This window comes from Saccopteryx leptura, chromosome 13 (assembly GCF_036850995.1).
Source record: "Saccopteryx leptura isolate mSacLep1 chromosome 13, mSacLep1_pri_phased_curated, whole genome shotgun sequence".
Taxonomy (NCBI): Eukaryota; Metazoa; Chordata; class Mammalia; order Chiroptera; family Emballonuridae; genus Saccopteryx; species Saccopteryx leptura.
Genome location: NC_089515.1, coordinates 8,730,716 through 8,749,217, shown reverse-complemented (window position 1 = coordinate 8,749,217; position 18,502 = coordinate 8,730,716). Strand labels below are relative to the sequence as shown.

At 44.5% G+C, this 18,502-nt stretch overlaps 1 protein-coding gene across 4 annotated transcripts in view; it reads right to left on the bottom strand.

Moving 5' to 3' along the window:
- The window catches only part of ATE1 (arginyltransferase 1), a 141,956-nt gene extending 127,197 nt beyond the window's left edge, over positions 1 to 14,759 (bottom strand). For 2 of the 4 annotated variants that reach the window (XM_066355730.1, XM_066355732.1), the window contains exons 1-4: positions 12,930 to 13,453; positions 9,872 to 9,935; positions 6,621 to 6,683; positions 534 to 637 (exon numbers count right to left, since the gene is read on the bottom strand). In XM_066355730.1, coding sequence (XP_066211827.1) covers positions 534 to 637; positions 6,621 to 6,683; positions 9,872 to 9,935; positions 12,930 to 13,035 — 337 coding nt within the window. In that variant the 5' untranslated portion in view covers positions 13,036 to 13,453. The other 2 variants (XM_066355734.1, XM_066355733.1) reach the window with 2 other exon arrangements.
- Between the last annotated feature and the right edge of the window lie 3,743 nt (positions 14,760 to 18,502).

Here is an 18,502-nt window from a genome sequence, read left to right as displayed (position 1 = left end):
GAAAATTCACAACTCAAAATTTATCATACAAGCAAGAAACAGAATTTCAGGCAATGTAACAACTGAAATAAGTGTTAAACATAGAAAACCTGAGCTTTGCTTAACAGTAAAAGTGTGCAATCCTATGTAAGTTGTACGTAAGCACCTACGTCTCCGGAGATTATACCCCCTTTTTTTTTTTTTATCTCATAAGGATATTAATGAGAGCTATTAAGGTAAGAATTGTCAAAGCATTGTAAAAACTAACATTTCAATAAGTTCCAGAATATCACTTCTTGAAAATTATCCTGTCTTCTTCCTGAGCTAGACTCACCCTAGCACACACTCCCCATATCCTTGACTTGGGGCCAGTGTGACAGTAAGACCACATAGTCCTGGCAGTAACCGTCATCACCATGGTAACGGTGGTACCTGACTACAGTAAGGACTCCTTTTCCCCGATCTAATGGAAGAAATAAATGATTAAAAGTGAGAACCTCGGAAAGACATATCATTTTAAAGTAAATACTGTTTAGACCCCCATCTCATCTTACCCTCACAATTTCCTTTGGAAATTTCCCCATTAGCCAGAAATTTCAACATTTTTTTCAAAACCTTCTTGTGAGACTTTGATGGCTGGAACTGCAAAGGTCGGCACCTATGGAAGCATAATAAATATTAAAATGAGCCCAAGATTTGAAGAAATAAAACCAGTTATGGATATTATCCAGTTCAATGAGGCTAAGCTTATGCCTGGGATTTATTTCTAAATAAAGGCAGGGGTTAAAAGCCTCTAATCTCACCTCAAATCTCACTAAAATGAGTTAAGAATTAGAAAAACATAAACCACTAGGAAAAGAATATGGGAGAAATGTAGGAAGCTGAAGAGCAGATGGGCAAGTGGTAACTGACTCAGCAGACCAAAGAAAGTTAAATCCAAAACAACAGTTAGAAAAGCCATAAAGATCCAATTTTCTGTGCATGACCCCTAGAAGTCTGCGGGGTTGGGGATACCTGACACTCAGGAGATGTGCAAGAAGGTGGGTCTAAACTAGGAAGGTGCCCTGAAGGTCTGCTTTGGAAGCAGTCACTGTCCAATGCCCTCCCCCACTTTGCACACAGGACTCCCTACACAGCCCATCAGAAAACAGCAAAATTGTAGGAAAAAGTCCAAAGCAGAGCCTCTTTTCTGAGGGAAATACAAGCACAGTGAAAGCAATGGACCTGGCCTGGAAACAGGAAGCTCAGATCCAAGTCTACAATGTAGACTCTACATACTGGATGTTGAGACTTCACAGCACTTCCCCAAGCCAGCCCCCAACACCAGCAGATGGCACCTTCTCTCAGTAACAGGATCAAATCTAAAAATACTGACATGGGGGAGTCCCCAACAGAGCAGCCCAGACATATCACCCGACTCAAACCCACAGTAAACAAGACCCACAAGAGTGCAGTTTCCAAAGGGGCCCTGCAAAGCTGGAATCACCAGACACCTGAGGAGGGTCTGCGACAAAGACAGATTAAAAAAACAACAAAAAAAACTGGAGAATGTAACGTGAAGGATACAGAGTATGCAGAAGGAAAAGAATCTAAAAAATAACACAAATATCCTCAGAGAACGCTCTTATTTCTCTTAAGCTATACGGTTGTGCAATAATTAATTGCATGTTACAAGAAAAGAAATCAAGAGTCCAAGAACAAAAAACCTCAGCAGTAAAAAACATAATAGAAAAAATTAAAAAATTAAAAGACCAAAGAGAAAGAACTAGAGGACCAGACTAGAAAGGTCCAATATCTGAATAAAGGCATTACAAAAGAGAAGAAAAAAAGAAGAGGCGAGAATTTTGACAAATACTGTATAGCTCAGTTGGTTAGAGCAGTGGTCCCCAACCCCGGGCCACAGACCGGTACCAGTCCGTGGGCCATTTGGTACCGGTCTGCAAAGAAAGAATAAATAACTTACGTTATTTTCATTTTATTTATATTTAAGTCTAAATGATGTTTTATTTTTAAAAAATGACCAGATTTCCTGTTACATCCGTCTAAGACTCACTCTTGACGCTTGACTCGGTCACGTGATACATTTATCCGTCCCTAAAGGCCGGTCCCTGAAAATATTTTGACATTAAACCGGTCCATGGCCCAAAAAAGGTTGGGACCACTGGGTTAGAGCATCGTTCCAAAGCACAGAGGCTGCCAGTTCAATTTCCTGGTCAGGGCACATACAGGAACAACTTGATGTTCCTGTCTCTATCTCTCTCCCTTCCCTCTCTCTAAAATCAATAAAATAAACATTTTTAAAAAATTATGCAAAAGAAAAATTCCCCTGAACCGAAGGATATGATTGGCCCCTTAAGTCCACCTGCAATGGATAGAAAGACATCCCACTAAACACATTATGAAATAGCAAGACACTAAAGACAAAACACTTCCAAAGAGAAAAAACACTTCTGGACAACAGAGCTAGAATCTGATCACCAGGGGACTTCTCAGCAGTAATAAGAAAACAATGGAGCAAAGCCTCCAAAACTCTAACAGAAAATGATTCCCAATCTATACGCCACTCAACTGAACCATAATTTAAGTTGATCTGTGAATTAAAACATTTTCAGACATACTGAGATTAAAAAAAACTTTTACTAAGAGGTTTAAAAGGCATTTTATGATTTAGGCCAAGTGCTCAGAGAGATTCTGTAAATAGGATTTTTATAGTTGTGTGTGACTGACACCAGCTCAAGATGGCGATCACATTCCTGCTTAGGAAGGGTGGTTTTTGTACTAGAAGAGAGGCTTTTATACCAGAAGGTTTTGAAAGGAAGGAGGAAGACTGGGACCCCTCCCTCCTCCACACCTGTGAGGAAGAAGGTAAACAGCCAGGAAGGCGGGAGGGGGAGGGGAGATATGAGTAGCCCTTTCCTCTCCCCTTTCTTTCTCCTTAATGGGCGATTTACAAACGCTTATCCTCTGATATCATCTAACCCCCTCCCATCCTGAAGTCATGTGATTGACGTATGTACCTCTACAAACAAACTATAGAAATGATCCCTGAAAGTATAGTCTTGACGTATGTACCTCTAGCCAAAGGAATCACAAGACCCATGTATGTGAACTTGTGTTTTGTAAAGGGTATATAAGACGTAAGAAATCTAATTTTGAGGAGCACGTGTCTTTGGAGCCACAGGCCCCACATGCTCTGCTGGCTTTAATAAATTCTCTTTTCCTCTTACAATTAGTTATCTGTGTGTCAATCCTCCACTGGGTTGCTTTCCTGCAATACAAAGTCTCAAAAAGTTTATCTTTCATGCACTTTTTCTCAGGAAGCTATCTGAGGATGTGCTTCACTAAAAGAAGGAAATAATCCAGGCCCTGGCCGGTTGGCTCAGCAGTAGAGCGTTGGCCTGGCGTGCGGGGGACCCGGGTTCGATTCCCGGCCAGGGCACACAGGAGAAGCGCCCATTTGCTTCTCCACCCCCCCCCCCCTTTCCTCTCTGTCTCTCTCTTCTCCTCCCGCAACCAAGGCTCCATTGGAGCAAAGATGGCCCGGACGCTGGGGATGGCTCCTTGGCCTCTGCCCCAGGTGCTAGAGTGGCTCTGGTCACGGCAGAGCGACGCCCTGGAGGGGTAGAGCATCGCCCCCTGGTGGGCAGAGCGTTGCCCCTGTTGGGCGTGCCGGGTGGATCCAGGTTGGGCGCATGCAGGAGTCTGATTGTCTCTCGCCGTTTCCAGCTTCAGAAAAATACAAAAAAAAAAAAAAAAAAAGAAGTAAATAATCCAAGAGAGTGGGCAGAGGAGACGGAATCAACTGGAGAACCAGAGAATCCCCAAGATGACAGTCGGGAGAGACCCCAGGGTAACGGAGATGTGTCAGGTGTAGAGGCCGCCCATCCAAAGCCAGTCAGAGGACTCCACAAAAGGTATCAAGAGGAAATTCATACAACTGAGGGAGCATTCCTTAATAACTGGTGATGCTAATTATCAACTCTAGAGAAAGCAAAAACTCATTCAGAAAAGGAAAAGTAACCATCATATATTACATGGCTCCACTGTGAAACATATTGATACAGTCACAGTGATATGAATATAGCTATCTAAAATTATAATACTTCTAAGATGGGAAGTTGAAAATGAAGACAAAACAGAGCTTGAATGTGACAGGGAAACAGGGATAAAATCAAGTTATATCCTTCAAGAGAGAAGCCCAGTGGACAAAACAAATGAACAAGAAAAGCAAGCACTATAATTACACAGGCATGTTAAAGTCAGGGAGATAAAAAGCCAAAAATAAAGTCAGTTATAAGATTTGAAAAAACTGCACTGGGAAACAGGAAATGGGATGGTGGGTGGCCCTGGGATGGCTAACTTGCAAAATAAACTTTATGGAACTATTTGATTCTTTAAATTACTAGCATACATAGTTCTGATAAAAATAAAAACTAAAAGAAATTCATAGCTAGGAAGTTCATACTTACTTATACTCACTATTGAGCAGCCCTAACATCTGCCTGACAAAGAGCTAAACTGTAGGATAGAACTGTTGTATCAGGTCTCGTAACTACTGCATAAACAAGTCAACATAACCAAAAAAGTAACTATGCAAACTGAGCACGTAAGATCAATATACATAAGAAACTTGTGTAAAGAATAACAATTCAGGAAACATTTGATTCCATGCAAAATTATAAAACACACAAAAAATTCACATTTTAAAATTACTTTGTTTTCCAATGCTAACTGAATCCCTTTTCATAAAAACTATTTACCTGAAATAGTCCCTCTTTTTTACTTTTGACAGAGAGCGAGTCAGAGAGAGGGACTGATAGAGACAGACAGACAGACAGGGAGAGAGATGAGAAGCATCAGTTCTTCACTGTGGCTCCTTGGTTGTTCATTGATTGCTTCATATGTGCCTTGACCGGGGGCTACAGCAGAGCTCAAGCCAGTGACCTCGGGGTTGCGCACCTGGGTCCTCCACGTCCCAGTCCAACGCTCTATCCACTGTGCAATCGCCTGGTCAGGCTGAAACAGTACCTTTTGCATGTGACAAGTACTCGATAAATTACATACGCTTTACCTTTTCCTTTAACCCACTGATCTGACCTTTTCTGCTTTGCAATTCTGAGGGTTCAGACCAACCAACTTCAGACTTACTTGAACAGAATCCTGGCCATAACAAGAACTGCTTTCTGAAGGAAAATTACTTCTGCCTTTGAGAAGTCACTGCTTCATAACCACTCAAGCTAAAAGAGGACAGCACCGCTACTCTGCCATGCTCCTCTCTGTAGAATAAATGAGATGGTGTCGGCAAACCAGACAGATATCCATCTTTTCTCTTTATTGTCCCAGGTCTGTGACCAGTTAGATAAGAAAGGATTCTTAACCAGAAATCAGTGGAACTTTTGGGGAATCTGTGATCATTCTAAAATTAACATGTACAATGTTACATATTTTTGTTGACTATACGCCCCCTCCCTCGTTTTGCTACATGCAAAGAAGGCCTCTAGCTTTCATCAAATTCTTAAAAGCCTACAACCCCCCTAAATTAAGCGCAGCTAAGAGAGTTAGTTGTGAGGACCAGCCAAAAGTGATGGCTATAACAGTTTACTTTTTTTTTTTTTTTTATACAGAGACAGAGAGTCAGAGTGAGGGATAGACAGGGACAGAGAGACAGGAACAGAGAGATGAGAAGCATCAATCATTAGTTTTTTGTTGCGCATTGCAACACCTTAGTTGTTCATTGATTGCTTTCTCGTATGTGCCTTGACCATGGGCCTTCAGCAAACCGAGCAACCCCTTGCTTGAGCCAGCGACCTTGGGTCCAAGCTGGTGAATTTTTGCTCAAACCAGATGAGCCATGCTCAAGCTGGCGACCTCGGGGTCTCGAACCTGGGTCTTCCGCATCCCAGTCCGATGCTCTATCCACTGTGCCACCACCTGGTCAGGCAGTTTACTTTTTTTTAAAGTAGGTACATATATATATATTCTCTCTGAAACTGAAGACAAATGCTTCTCAATGTGAAAGTACTCTCCCTACTTTATACCAGAAGAAGGGGAGGGAAGAGGCAGACAAGCAGGGAGCAGAGGAGGAGGGCATTTCTAATCCCAGAAGGGAGCCTCTCCATGCTGGGCTGGGGTGAGGGGAGCAGGGTAAAGCCGATGGTAAGTGCTCTGCAGGAAAATGAGACTATTTAGTTTAAGTCTTCCAACGGAGAAAAGTGGACTCGGAATGCATGTGGCAAATCCCGTTTCAGCCTCCCACTCCAGACCCCATCGCCCTGCTCCAGTGTGAGCACTGTGTCAGGGAACAGGCTGCACAGGGAAAGCTGAGCGAAAACCCACAGAAATTCGTTCTCTAAAAGCAATTTGAGTCTCTACCTAATGTTTCCTCAATATTTCATGGTATCATGACTGCCACAGAAAGAGAACTTTTCATATATTTACATATGAATCAAACATCACTCAAAGTTATTGATCAACACGTGAATATAGCACCATTATGCAGAAAAGCTGTCACTCACTTGCTTTTCCTAATACAGAATGTCTATATCTAAAATGAAAATTAACATTTAAAACACGCAAGATTCTACTAAAAAATTATATACATCTTCACATTATAAAGCCTCTCTATTAATCAAAATTCTTACCTTATTGTGTACTGAGGACAACATGTTTGATTCATCACAGGTTTGTACACATATTTCCCGCTTCTAAAATGATAGAATATAGTAAGTAGTTTTGTCAACTTCTTTTTTTTTTAATTTACTCATTTTACAGATAGAGGGAGAGGAGAAGGGGGTGAAATGAAAAAAGGAACAGGGAGAGAGATGAGATAAGAGGGAGGGGCAGAGAGAGGGGGAGGGGAAGGGGAGAGACACGTGTCCATTTCTTGTCCCATGTTCTTATTTATGCATTCATTGGTTCTGGTTTTGGTTTTTTGGGTTTTTTTGCATTTTTCTGAAGTGAGAAGCAAGGAGGCAGTCAGACAGACTCCCGCATGCACCTGACCGGGACCAGGATCCACCCAGCATGCCCACCAGGGGGCGATGCTCTGCCCATCTGGGGTGTTGCTCCATTGCAACCAGAGCCATTCTAGCACCTAAGGTAGAGGCCATGGGAGCCACCCTCAGCGCCAGGACCAACTCTGCTCCAATGGAGCCTTGGCTGCGGGAGGGGAAGAGAGAGACAGAGAGAAAGGAGAGGGAGAAGAGTGGAGAAGCAGCTAGACGCTTCTCTTGTGTGCCCTGGCCGGGAATCGAACCCAGAACTTTCACATGCCGGGCCAACACTCCACTGCTGAGCAAACCGGTCAGGTCTTCACTGGTTGATTCTTTTAAGTGCACGGACCAGGGATCAAACCTACTACCTTGGTCTTTAGGGACAATGCCCTAATTAATTAAACTACCTGGTCAGAGCACTTTTGTTAATTTCTTACCTATTTCTCACACATACCAAAGTAGATTCACATAGAAGCATAAACTTAACCAGAGCAAAATCTAATCAATAGTGTAAAGACACATTTAGGCTTTAGTTATGCTTCCTAAGCAAATAATCTGCAGTGTGAAGGACCAGAGGCCAGTTTTCCTCTGCTAGACCCTTACCTCTGCTCCAAGGCTCGTCACCTGGGTTACCTCATCGGCGTGTGCAGTTCCTTCCCAGCCAGGCCTGAACTGCACCAACATCCTCAATGCCACGGGCAGAGAAACATACCCAGCATGCTGTGGGGCTAATGCACACGTACCCCAAGCCAACCTGCTCCTTCCATGCTTTCTAGGTATCAGTTAATGGCAGATCCATGACACTGTGAGCTGAATTCTGTCCCCCAAACTTCATGTTGAAGCCCTCACTGTGAATGTGACTGTGTTTGGAAAGAAGGTCCTTAAAGAGGTGGCCGGGTTAAAATGAAGCTTCTAAGATGAGCCCTACTCCAATCTGATAGGCACCCTTATAAGAAAACTGGAAATACACAGACACGGGGTACCAGGGACACACACACAAAGAGAAAGGCCCAGATAAGGCCATGTGGAGAAGGCTGCAAGTGCAGCCAAGGAGAGAGGCCTCAGAAAAACCAAAGCTCCAGGCTGGCCTGTGGTGGCACAGTGGATAAAGAGGCAACCTAGAACACTGAGGTCGTCAGTTCGAAACCCTGGGTTTGCCTGGTTGGGACACATATAGGAGTTGGTGCTTCCTGCTCCTCCCCCTTTTCTCTCTCTCTCTCTCTCTCTCCCTCCCTCCACCTCTATAAAATGAATAAAAAAAAAAACAAAAAAACCAAAGCCCTAGACCCCTTGATTTTGGAGTTCCAGCCTGCAGGACTGTGAGGAAACAAATCTGTTGTTGATGCCGCCCCTTCCGTGCTATTTTGTTACGGCAGCCCGAACACTCACAAGTTCAGTTCCCGAGCCAGGAACCTAGGGGTCAGCTTAGACTCCTCCCTCTGATGCAGTCCTATCTCCTATCAGCATGCTTCTGCCGCTAAAATGGACCTGACATCTGTCCCCTCCTGCCTGCAGCCACTGCTGCAGATGACAGCAGTCCTCACCATCTCACCTCCCAGCACTGCATTACCCCTGCAGCGTCCCTGCCTCCAGGACCACCCTCAGACACTTCTCTGCTATGGAAATGATGATTTCCCAAACACAAATGCCCTCACATTTCTTTGTGACATAAAAGCCTCCGTGGTCCCCTCCCACCTTTACAAAGGTTACTTATCATGGCTTACAAAGTCTCTCAGTACCTGACCTATATCTACATTTGGAACTCATTGAGTTTAAGGGAAGTTGTGAAGTCTCACTTGCTGTACTTAATCCCATGTCCCTAGGGAACTATTGGCACAGGGCGCTTAACACTTATAGTATATAAGGAACTTCACCTAATATTACTTTAAAATCATCTACATAAAAATAACTACCAAAAAAAAATTTTAGCCATCAAAGGCAATGTGTGGACCAACTGTGAGAGAGAGAGAGAGAGAGAGAGAGAGAGAGATATGGTATATATCAGGGGTCAGGAACCTTTTTGGCTGAGAGAGCCATGAACACCACATATTTTAAAATGTAATTCCATGAGAGCCATACAACGACCCATGTACGTTACGCATTATCCAATAAAAATTTGGTGTCCCAGAGGACAGCCGAGATTGGCTCCAGCCACCCGCAACCATGAACATGAGTGGAAGGAAATGAATGGATTGTAATACATGAGAATGTTTTATATTTTTAATGTTATTATTTTTTTTATTAAAGATTTGTCTGCGAGCCAGATACAGCCATCAAAAGAGCCACATCTGGCTCACGAGCCATAGGTTCCCGACCAGTGTTATATATATAGATGTAAATATAGATATAGATAAATACACTTTTTTGAGACCAGCAGAAAATCTGATCAAAACTAGGTAACAGGTGGCTGGCCTATGGTGGCTCAGTGCACAAAGCAGGAGTCAGGAACCTTTTTAGCTGAGAGAGCCATGAACACCACATATTTTAAAATGTAATTACATGAGAGCTATACAACGACCCATGTACCTTACGCATTATCCAATAAAAATTTGGTGTTGTCCCGGAGGACAGCTGTGATTGACTTCAGCCACCCGCAACCATGAACATGAGCAGTAGGAAATGAATGGATTGTAATACATGAGAATGTTTTATATTTTCTAACATTATTTTTTTTTATTAAAGATTTGTCTGCGAGCCACATGCAGCCATCAAAAAAGCCACATTTGGCTCACGAGCCATAGGTTCCTAACCCCTGGCATAAAGCATCAACCTGGAGCACTCTACCCACTGCGCCACCACCTGGTCAAGCCAGGAAAACATTTTAAAGGCAATATTTTTTCCAATTATAAGAAAAGCCTGAGTAATAAGAGAAGTATCTTTGTATTAATAAGGAGCTTTACCTTCGCCATCCTCGGTCGATAAGATCCTGATAATCCTGTACTGTCATGGAATGTGCCCACATGCCTGAAAAAATAAGTAATATGTCAACTACAGCAGGTTGAACTTTTTACTTTTTTTTCATTTCAAAGCAGTATTTTTTAAATGTGAATTTAGAAGTAAAAGAAATCTAGCTCCCACTGAAGAAGTGAAAGTTTATATACTTTATACTTGTTGGTCTGACATATAGTCATCTTAATTTTTTAAAAATACATCAAAGTGATTACATTTAACTCAGGATTAGTCAACAGTTTCCATGACATGATAAATTCAGGTCCTCACTGCAGATCACACCACACCTTTAAATAATAATAATATCCATAATAATTTATTAAGCTCGTCTCTTCAGAAAAATTAGAAAGCAAATGTTTTCTCATGCATATAAATTCTCCTGGTCGTAAACAACAAAAATATGACAAAAATATACAATAATATTCCTATTAATTATAAAAACTAAAAGTAACCCAAAATGCCTAGGAAGAGGAAAGTGATTACAAGTTCTACGTATTAACAATATGATGAAATAATTATGCAACCATTAAAAAAAATGGAAGACTATTAGGAAACATTGAAAGGTATATCTGAATTCACGTTAAGAGAAACATGAATCTTTGTCCTGTAAACCAGTGGTCCCCAACCTTTTTTGGGCTATGGACCGGTTTAATGTCAGAAAATATTTTCACAGACTGGCCTTTAGGGTGGGACAGATAAATGTATCACGTGACAGAGACAAGCGTCAAGAGTGAGTCTTAGACGGATGTAACAGAGGGAATCTGGTCATTTTTTAAAAATAAAACATCGTTCGGACTTAAATATAAATAAGACGGAAATAATGTAAGTTATTTATTCTTTCTTTGTGGACCAGTACCAAATGGCCCACAGACCAGTACCGGTTCGCAGCCTGGGGGTTGGGGACCAATGCTGTAAACAGTAAACTGCATCACAGGTATGGAAAGATCGAGGTGGGCTTGACAGAGCAGAATGGAGGTAGAAGAGCACAGGCACTACAGTGAAACAACATGTCCAGAGCCTGGTGAGTGCCCATTATACCCCAACAAGTTTACTCTATCAGGCTTGCCTTCAACATCTGTAAAGAGGAATAATACAAACTACCCACCCAACAGGTGGGGTGTCCTATCGTGAAGAATATTATCAGAATCAAAATTAAGGTGATAAAAATTAACAATTATGTCTGACCAGGCGGTGGCGAAGTGGACAGAGCATCGGACTGGGATGCGGAAGACCCAGGTTTGAAACCTCGAGGTTGCTAGCTTGAGCACAGGCTCATCTGGTTTGAGCAGAGCTCACCAGCTTGAGCCCAAGGTCGCTGGCTTGAGCAAGGGGTCACTAAGTCTGGTGTAGCTCCCCCAATCCGCCCTCAACACACACATGAGAAAGCAGTCAATGACCAAGGTGCCGCAATGAAGAACTGATGCTTCTCATCTCTCTCTCCTTTCCTGTCTGTCTGTCCCTATCTGTCCCTCTCTGTCTGTCTCTGTCACATACAAAAAAAAATTTAGTTATCTCTTCAAGTAAAAAGGTGGTTTTTGTTCATTTGTTTTAATTTTTATGAGTTAATTTGAACCAAACTCACAACACATGCCAGGCAGCAAGATCTCAAATGTTCCCCAGGTGAAAAGGTTGAAAAGTTTCTTCCACAAAACTTTAAACCAGGGGTCCCCAAACTGCAACCCCCTGAGGCCATTTTTCCGCCCCGCCGCACTTCCGGAAGGGGCACCTCTTTCATTGGTGGTCAGTGAGAGAAGCATAGTTCCCATGGAAATACTGGTCAGTTTGTTGACTTAAATTTACTTGTTCTTAAAATATTGTATTTGGTCCCGTTTTGTTTTTTTACTTTAAAATAAGATATGTGCAGTGTGCATAGGGATTTGCTCATAGTTTTTTTTATAGTCCGGCCCTCCAATGGTCCGAGGGACAGTGAACTGCCCTCTGTGTAAAAAGTTTAGGGACCCCTGCTCTAAACATTTTCCCACTTGTCGCATCTTCATAACCTTCGCTACTAACAACTGCATCTTATGACAGTCTACTCCCTCCCTCACAAAAACCACATAATAAACACTTGTAATTAATTAATAAATGGACACACTACAACCGCCCAAATCGTTCTCTTACCGTAGGGCATTTACAACGTTTTCAAAATGGGAGCTACCTAAATTTACACCTTCGTCGATACCTCATTTTCCACAACGATATCTCATTTTCCACAACATTGGGCTGTTCTTTAAAATGTGAGATTCTACATTTGCCAATGCATGACATGGCAGAAAATCAACACCATGTTTTGTAAACAAACAAACAAAAAAACTAAAGAAACCTGCATCACGAGAGAGAAAGAAGAAGAAAAAATACAAAAACACTTGTGGACCAGCCGGCTTTGTCGTCCTCGAGGTGGGTGGAGAAATGACAGGGCAGAGGAGTACTGGTAAAAATCCCTAACACACCAGAACCGACCGGGTCCTTCGCCAGCAGCGACTCCGGTCCCCGGAGTCTTGTACACGCTCCCGGAGACACTCCCTTCGCGCATGCCCAGGACCGTGTGTGCACGCACACCGTGTTCTACACAAGCAGCACCCCCGACCCTCCCTGCCCGGCACCCCGCGTTCTGCCCTCCCGGGGGGGGGGCACTCCCCGATCGGCTTCGGCCGTCACCGACACCGCAGGGCAACCCGGCGCGGCCCGCCAGCACCTGTTCACCCGTCACGGGTGACGGGCAGGTTTGCACACCCGGCTGCTGCGAGACGATGCCGACGTCGCACATCCCAGCACCTGAATGAAGACCAGGCACCTAGCAGCTTTCCTGCCGGAGTCCGGTGAGGGCCGTTTCCATCCCGACAGCACCGGGGTGGCCGCGCTCCGCGCTCCCCCACCAGGCCGGGGCTGGGCGGGGGCTCCAGGCGCCGCGGGCCCCTCAGGCCGGTCGGCCCGAGCCGGGCAGCCGCGACCCCCGAAGACGCCCCTCGGCGGCGGCGCCCTGCCCTGCCCGCCCACCGACCTGCTCACCATTGGAGCGACTTCCGGACTCGTTCTTGCAATAACCACAGCGGTAAAAGTCCTCGCCCTCGAAGTACTCCACGATGCTGGACGAAAGAGGGGCGCAGGAAGCCATGGCCCCGGCCCCCGAACGCGACGCCAGCCCAGCCCGGCCCAAAGCCGCCGCAGCCGCAGCCGCCGCCACCCCACAATGCCCCGCGCGGCCCGGAGCCCCCGAAGCGCACGCGAGGCCGCCCCGGCGCCCGTACGCCGGGCCCCGCCGCAGTCCGACGGCGCTGACGCCGACCGCGCCATATTGGACCAGGGCAACGTTCCGCTAGTTCTGTTCCTCCTCGGAGACGGACCGCCATCTTCGGTGAGGGTGAGGCGGTGAGACGGAGCGGGGAAGGAAACGGTCCGGGCAGAAAGGAGCGGGAAAGGGAAGTGGGAGTCGGGGAACCGGGCCTGTGTGCTCCCCCGCGAGGCGCTGGCCCGGGGCGCGGCGAGCGGTGCGGGGTGGCATGCGAGGCGGCCGCGCCATCGCCGGGGACGAGGACACTCACCGCACGATGCCTTGCCCTCCTCGGAGTCGCAGTAGCCGCAGTGGTAGCCGGCCCTGAGGCCCTTATACTCCACCAGCGAGGCCATGGCCGCCGCGGGGCTGCGCGGGCCGGCCACGCCTCTGGGCGCCCCGGGGCCGACCTCGGCGGAGCGCGGGGGCCGGCGGCGGGGAGGAGGGGAGAGCCGGCCCCGGCGCGGTGCGTCTCTGCCCGCGCGCCCCGGCTCCGCGCCCTCGGCGCCGCCCGGGTTCCGGCCCCTGCCCGGGCGCGGGCGCGATGGAAGCGGCGCACCCAGGTCCCTTGGCGTGCTCCATCGCCAGTCTTTCCCTCAGCTGCCCCTTGTCAGCCCTGTTTTGCGGATAAGGAAACTGAGGCACGGAGGTTGAGATCACCCTTAGATTATTTCCTGTAGGTCTTAGTTTTAAAGGGACCGCCCAGACTGGCCCTGACCCCCGTGCAGCCACCGCAAGCCTCTTCCCGACCGGCAGGCGCTCACGCTAAGTGCCGGTAGACCCGGTCCACTTGCAGGCATTCTGCGAGTGGCAGTGGTGTTTGCCTTAAAGGAAATCGTCAGAGCTGGTTGCTGCCTTGTACCGCTGTAAGCCCGGTGCCCCCATAACGCACCACTGGTAAAGAGAGGCTGGAAGTCCAGGTTGTTTTTAAATCCAGTGGTTTAAATGCTACTCTAAAAGGATTTTCTTTGGCTGAATTCAGCCTGTGGGCCTCCCAACTGGCCACCACTGTTTTAAAGGGGGTTTCCTAGAGAGTAGCAGTCTGGGACAAAGTCTACAAATGAGCACCGCCAACAAGGTAATATTCCTTGGGCCTTTACCTTGTACGAAGAGATCATGTAAGCCTGCCTGTCCTTCTGTTTTTTTTTTTTTTTAAGTGGACAATAAAGCTAATTCTTCTTGCAATGTTTTAAAAAGTGAGATCATGAAACTTGGAGAAACAGTGGTAAACTTTGCAGATCAGTTTTCAACATTCTTGACCCCAAGGAACACACTGCTGGACATGTGCTTACTTAAATTGAAGAGTTATCGCCTGACCAGGCGGTCGCGCAGTGGATAGAGCGTCGGACTGGGATGTTGAGGACCCGGGTTCGACACCCCGAGGTCGCCAGCTTGAGCGCAGGCTCATCTGGTTTGAGTACAGGCTCACCAGCTTAGACCCAAGGTCACTGGCTGGAGCAAGAGGATACTTGGTCTGCTGAAGGCCCACGGTCAAGGCACATATGAGAAAACAATCAATGAACAACTAAGGTGTTGCAACTAAGATGCTTCTCATCTCCGTTCCTGTCTCTCTGGCCCTATCTATCCCTCTCTCTGACTCTCTCCGTCTCTGTTAAATAAATAAAAATTGAAGTGTTATCTTGGTGAGAGAGTGACCTGTCACGTTGTGAAGCATCCTGTGTGCCTCAGGCAATGGAAAGAAATCCAGGGGTAGCTCTGCAGTATGCCACCGGTTCTCACTGCCACAGTAGGCTCCTGCAGCTCCAGCTCCTTACTTGAAGGCTCCTTGCTAGATAACCATATTCCTGAAAGAGACTCCACCCATTTTGTTTATTATAACAGACTTGATTAGTTCTTTATAAAAGACGTGATTATTCCGATTCTTTCTTGGAATAGGCTCTTATTTTGAATGAAAGGGCCTGTTATATGAACCAGCAGAATGCTACGCTCAGTACAGAGAGTAGGAGGCCAGGAGGCTTTTGGTAGTCTTGTCCCACTTCATGTCTGTACTTTTAAAGTCTCGACCTTATCCCAGTTCTAAACCAACCTCAGCCAGAGCATTCCAGGACACACCAACCTTGAACAATGAGAATGTTCAAAGTCCTAGGCATATGTTTTAATACATTTAATTCCTACAGCAACTTCACAACATAGAAAAGAAATGACCAGAGACAGCAAATAACTTGCCCAAGGTCATACAACCAGTAAAAAAAAACAGAAAAAGGTGATTAACATAAATTGAAGAGAACACAAGATAGCAAATACTAGGTCTGGACTTATGTAGGACAGCAGTTCCTAGAAGCCTTATTTTGCTGAAGATCAGAGACGGTTTTCATCTTCCAGACCCAAATGAGAAAATACAAACCTTCATTTCATTTCCACCTTTTTCCGGAGGGGGATCTGGAACACTGTTAGAATGTTTTCCATTTATGATACTGCCTATAATAGATAGTTACTGTTGTTTTTAATTATCCCAGTTATATCAATAGTCACTTGTCTTTTCAATAATCACTTTAAATGTCAGTGGTGTAAATACAGTGTGTCCGTAAAGTAATGGTGCACTTTTGACCGATCACAGGAAAGCAACAAAAGACGATAGAAATGTGAAATCTGCACCAAATAAAAGGAAAACTCCCAGTTTCATACCTATTCAGTGCAGTTCGATGTGGGCTCACATACAGATTTTTTAGGGCTCCTTAGGTAGCTATCCCGTATAGCCTCTACAGACTCGTCACTCACTGACTGATGGCCTACCAGAACGAGGTTTCTCCACCAAACTGCCGGTTTCGTTCAACTGCTTATCCCACCCAGTAATGTTACTCCTATGTGGTGGCACTTCGTTATAAACACGTCGATATTCACGTTGCACTTCAGTCACAGATTTGAATTTAGCGAGCCACAGAACACACTGAACTTTCCTCTGTACCATCCACATCTTGACTGGCACGGCCATGGGCTGCTCCGCTGTATACACGGTGTTGCGTCATCATCTTGCGCATGCACACATGCTGCCACATCATCCTACAGAAACTGGGAGGGTTTTCCTTTTTGGTGCAGATTTCACATTTCTATCATCTTGTTGCTTTCCTGTGACCGGTCAAAAGTGCACCATGACTTTATGGACACACTGTATATATTAAGGAAATGAATATCTGATTGGATAAAAAAGTAAGGTCCAACTATGTGTATGTTACCTACCAAAACACCTACTTTAAATATGATATAAAAACAGATGCAATCAAAGTAAAGGGACAGATCAAGATATATTGTTAAGGCCTGACCTGTGGTGGCGCAGTGGATAAAGCGTCGACCTGGAACGCTGAGGTCGCCGGTTCGAAACCCTGGGCTTGCCTGGTCAAGGCACATATGGGAGTTGATGCTTCCTGCTCCTCCCCCCTTTGTCTGTCTGTCTCTCTCTTTCTCTTTCTCCTATCTCTCTAAAAAAATGAATAAATTTTTTAATAAAGATACATTGTTAACACTAATCAAAAGAAGGCTGGAGTAGCTACATTAATTTCAAACAATGTAAACATTCAGAGCCAGTAAAATTACAAATAAAAAGGTGCATGAGGGTCAATTCAACAATCCTTAATTGTGTGTGCACCCTCACACAGAGTGGAAAAATATGTGAAACAAAAACTAATAGAAGTGCAAGGATAATTTGATGAATTCACTGTTATAGAAACTTCACCATTCCTTTGTCCATTATTGACAGACCCAGCAGTCATTAAATCAATAAAGACAGCCTGACCAGGCTGTGGCACAGTGGATAGAGCATCAGACTGGGACGTGGAGGACCCAGGTTCGAAATCCCAAGGTCGACAGCTTGAGCGCAGGCTCATCTGGCTTGAGCGTGGGCTCACCAGTTTGAGCATGGGATTGCTGGCTTGAGCGTGGGATCATAAACATGACTCCATGGTAGCTAGCTTGAGCCCAAAGGTCGCTGGCTTAAGCCCAAGGTCGCTGGCTTGAGAAAGGGGTCACTTGCTCTGCTGCAGCCCCGGCCCTGCCAAGGCACATATGAGAAAGCAATCAATGAAAAACTAATGAGCTGCAATGAAGAATTTATGCTTCTCATCTCTCTCCTGTCTGTCCCTCTCTCTGTCTCTGTCACAAAAAAATAAAAAATAAATCAATGAAGACATAATTGAACTCAACAATACCATCAATCAACTGGATCTAACTGACATCTGTAGAATACTTCACCCAACAGCAGCAGAATACACATTCTTCTGAAGGTCACACAGAACACTGACCAAAATAGACCAATGCTGGGTCATAAAAAAACACCTTAACAAATTTAGAAGAGTAAATTCATACAGAGTATGCTCTCAGACCAGAGTGGAATAAAGTTAGAAATCAACAACAGAAAGGTAGCTGGAGAATGCCAAAATGCTTGGAAATTAACACACTTATAAGTAATACTTGAGTCAAAGAAGTTTCAAGAGAAATTTAGAAATATTTTGAACTAAATGAACATGAAAATACAACTTACCAAAACACAGAATGCAGCAAAAGCAGTGCTTAGAGGGAAATTTATAGCACTGAGTACATATATTAGAAACAAGATCTCAAATCAACAATCCAAGCCTCTACCTCAAGAAACTAGAAAAGGAAGAGCAAATTAAATCTGAAATGAGCAGAAGAAAATAACAAAAATTAAAACAAAAAGAAATGAAGTTGAATACAGCAAATCAATAGAGAACAACAAAACCAAAGCTAATTCTTTGAAAAGACCAATAAAATTGATTAACTCTAGTGAAGCTAATTAACAAAAACAGGGAAAAACAAATTACCAATATCGGAAACGAATGAAGGGCCACCACTCTCATCCCATGGACATTAAAAAGATAATAAAGGAATAGTAGGAACAACTCTATGCCCATGATAACCATAGAAATGGATCAATTCTTTGAAGACACAATCTAACAAAATTCAAAGAAGAAATAGATAATTTGAATAGACCTTTATCTAAAGAAATAGAATCAGTAAGTAATGACCAAAATGAGTTCACTAGTGAGTTCTATCAAACATTTAAGGAAGAAAGTTTACCATCTCTCTACAGTCTCTCCCAGAAAATAGCAGCAAAGGGACTTTTCTAACTCATTCTGTGAGGCTAGCATTGCCCCAATACAATAAAAACAGACAAACAACAAAGACCTTACAAGAAAGGAAAACCACAGACCAATATCTCAGTGAACATAGATGCAAAAAATCCTCAACAAAATATTAGTAAATGGAACTAACAATGTATAAAAGAATTATACACCACCACCAAGAAGGACTTATTCTAGTAAGCAAACTGGTTCAA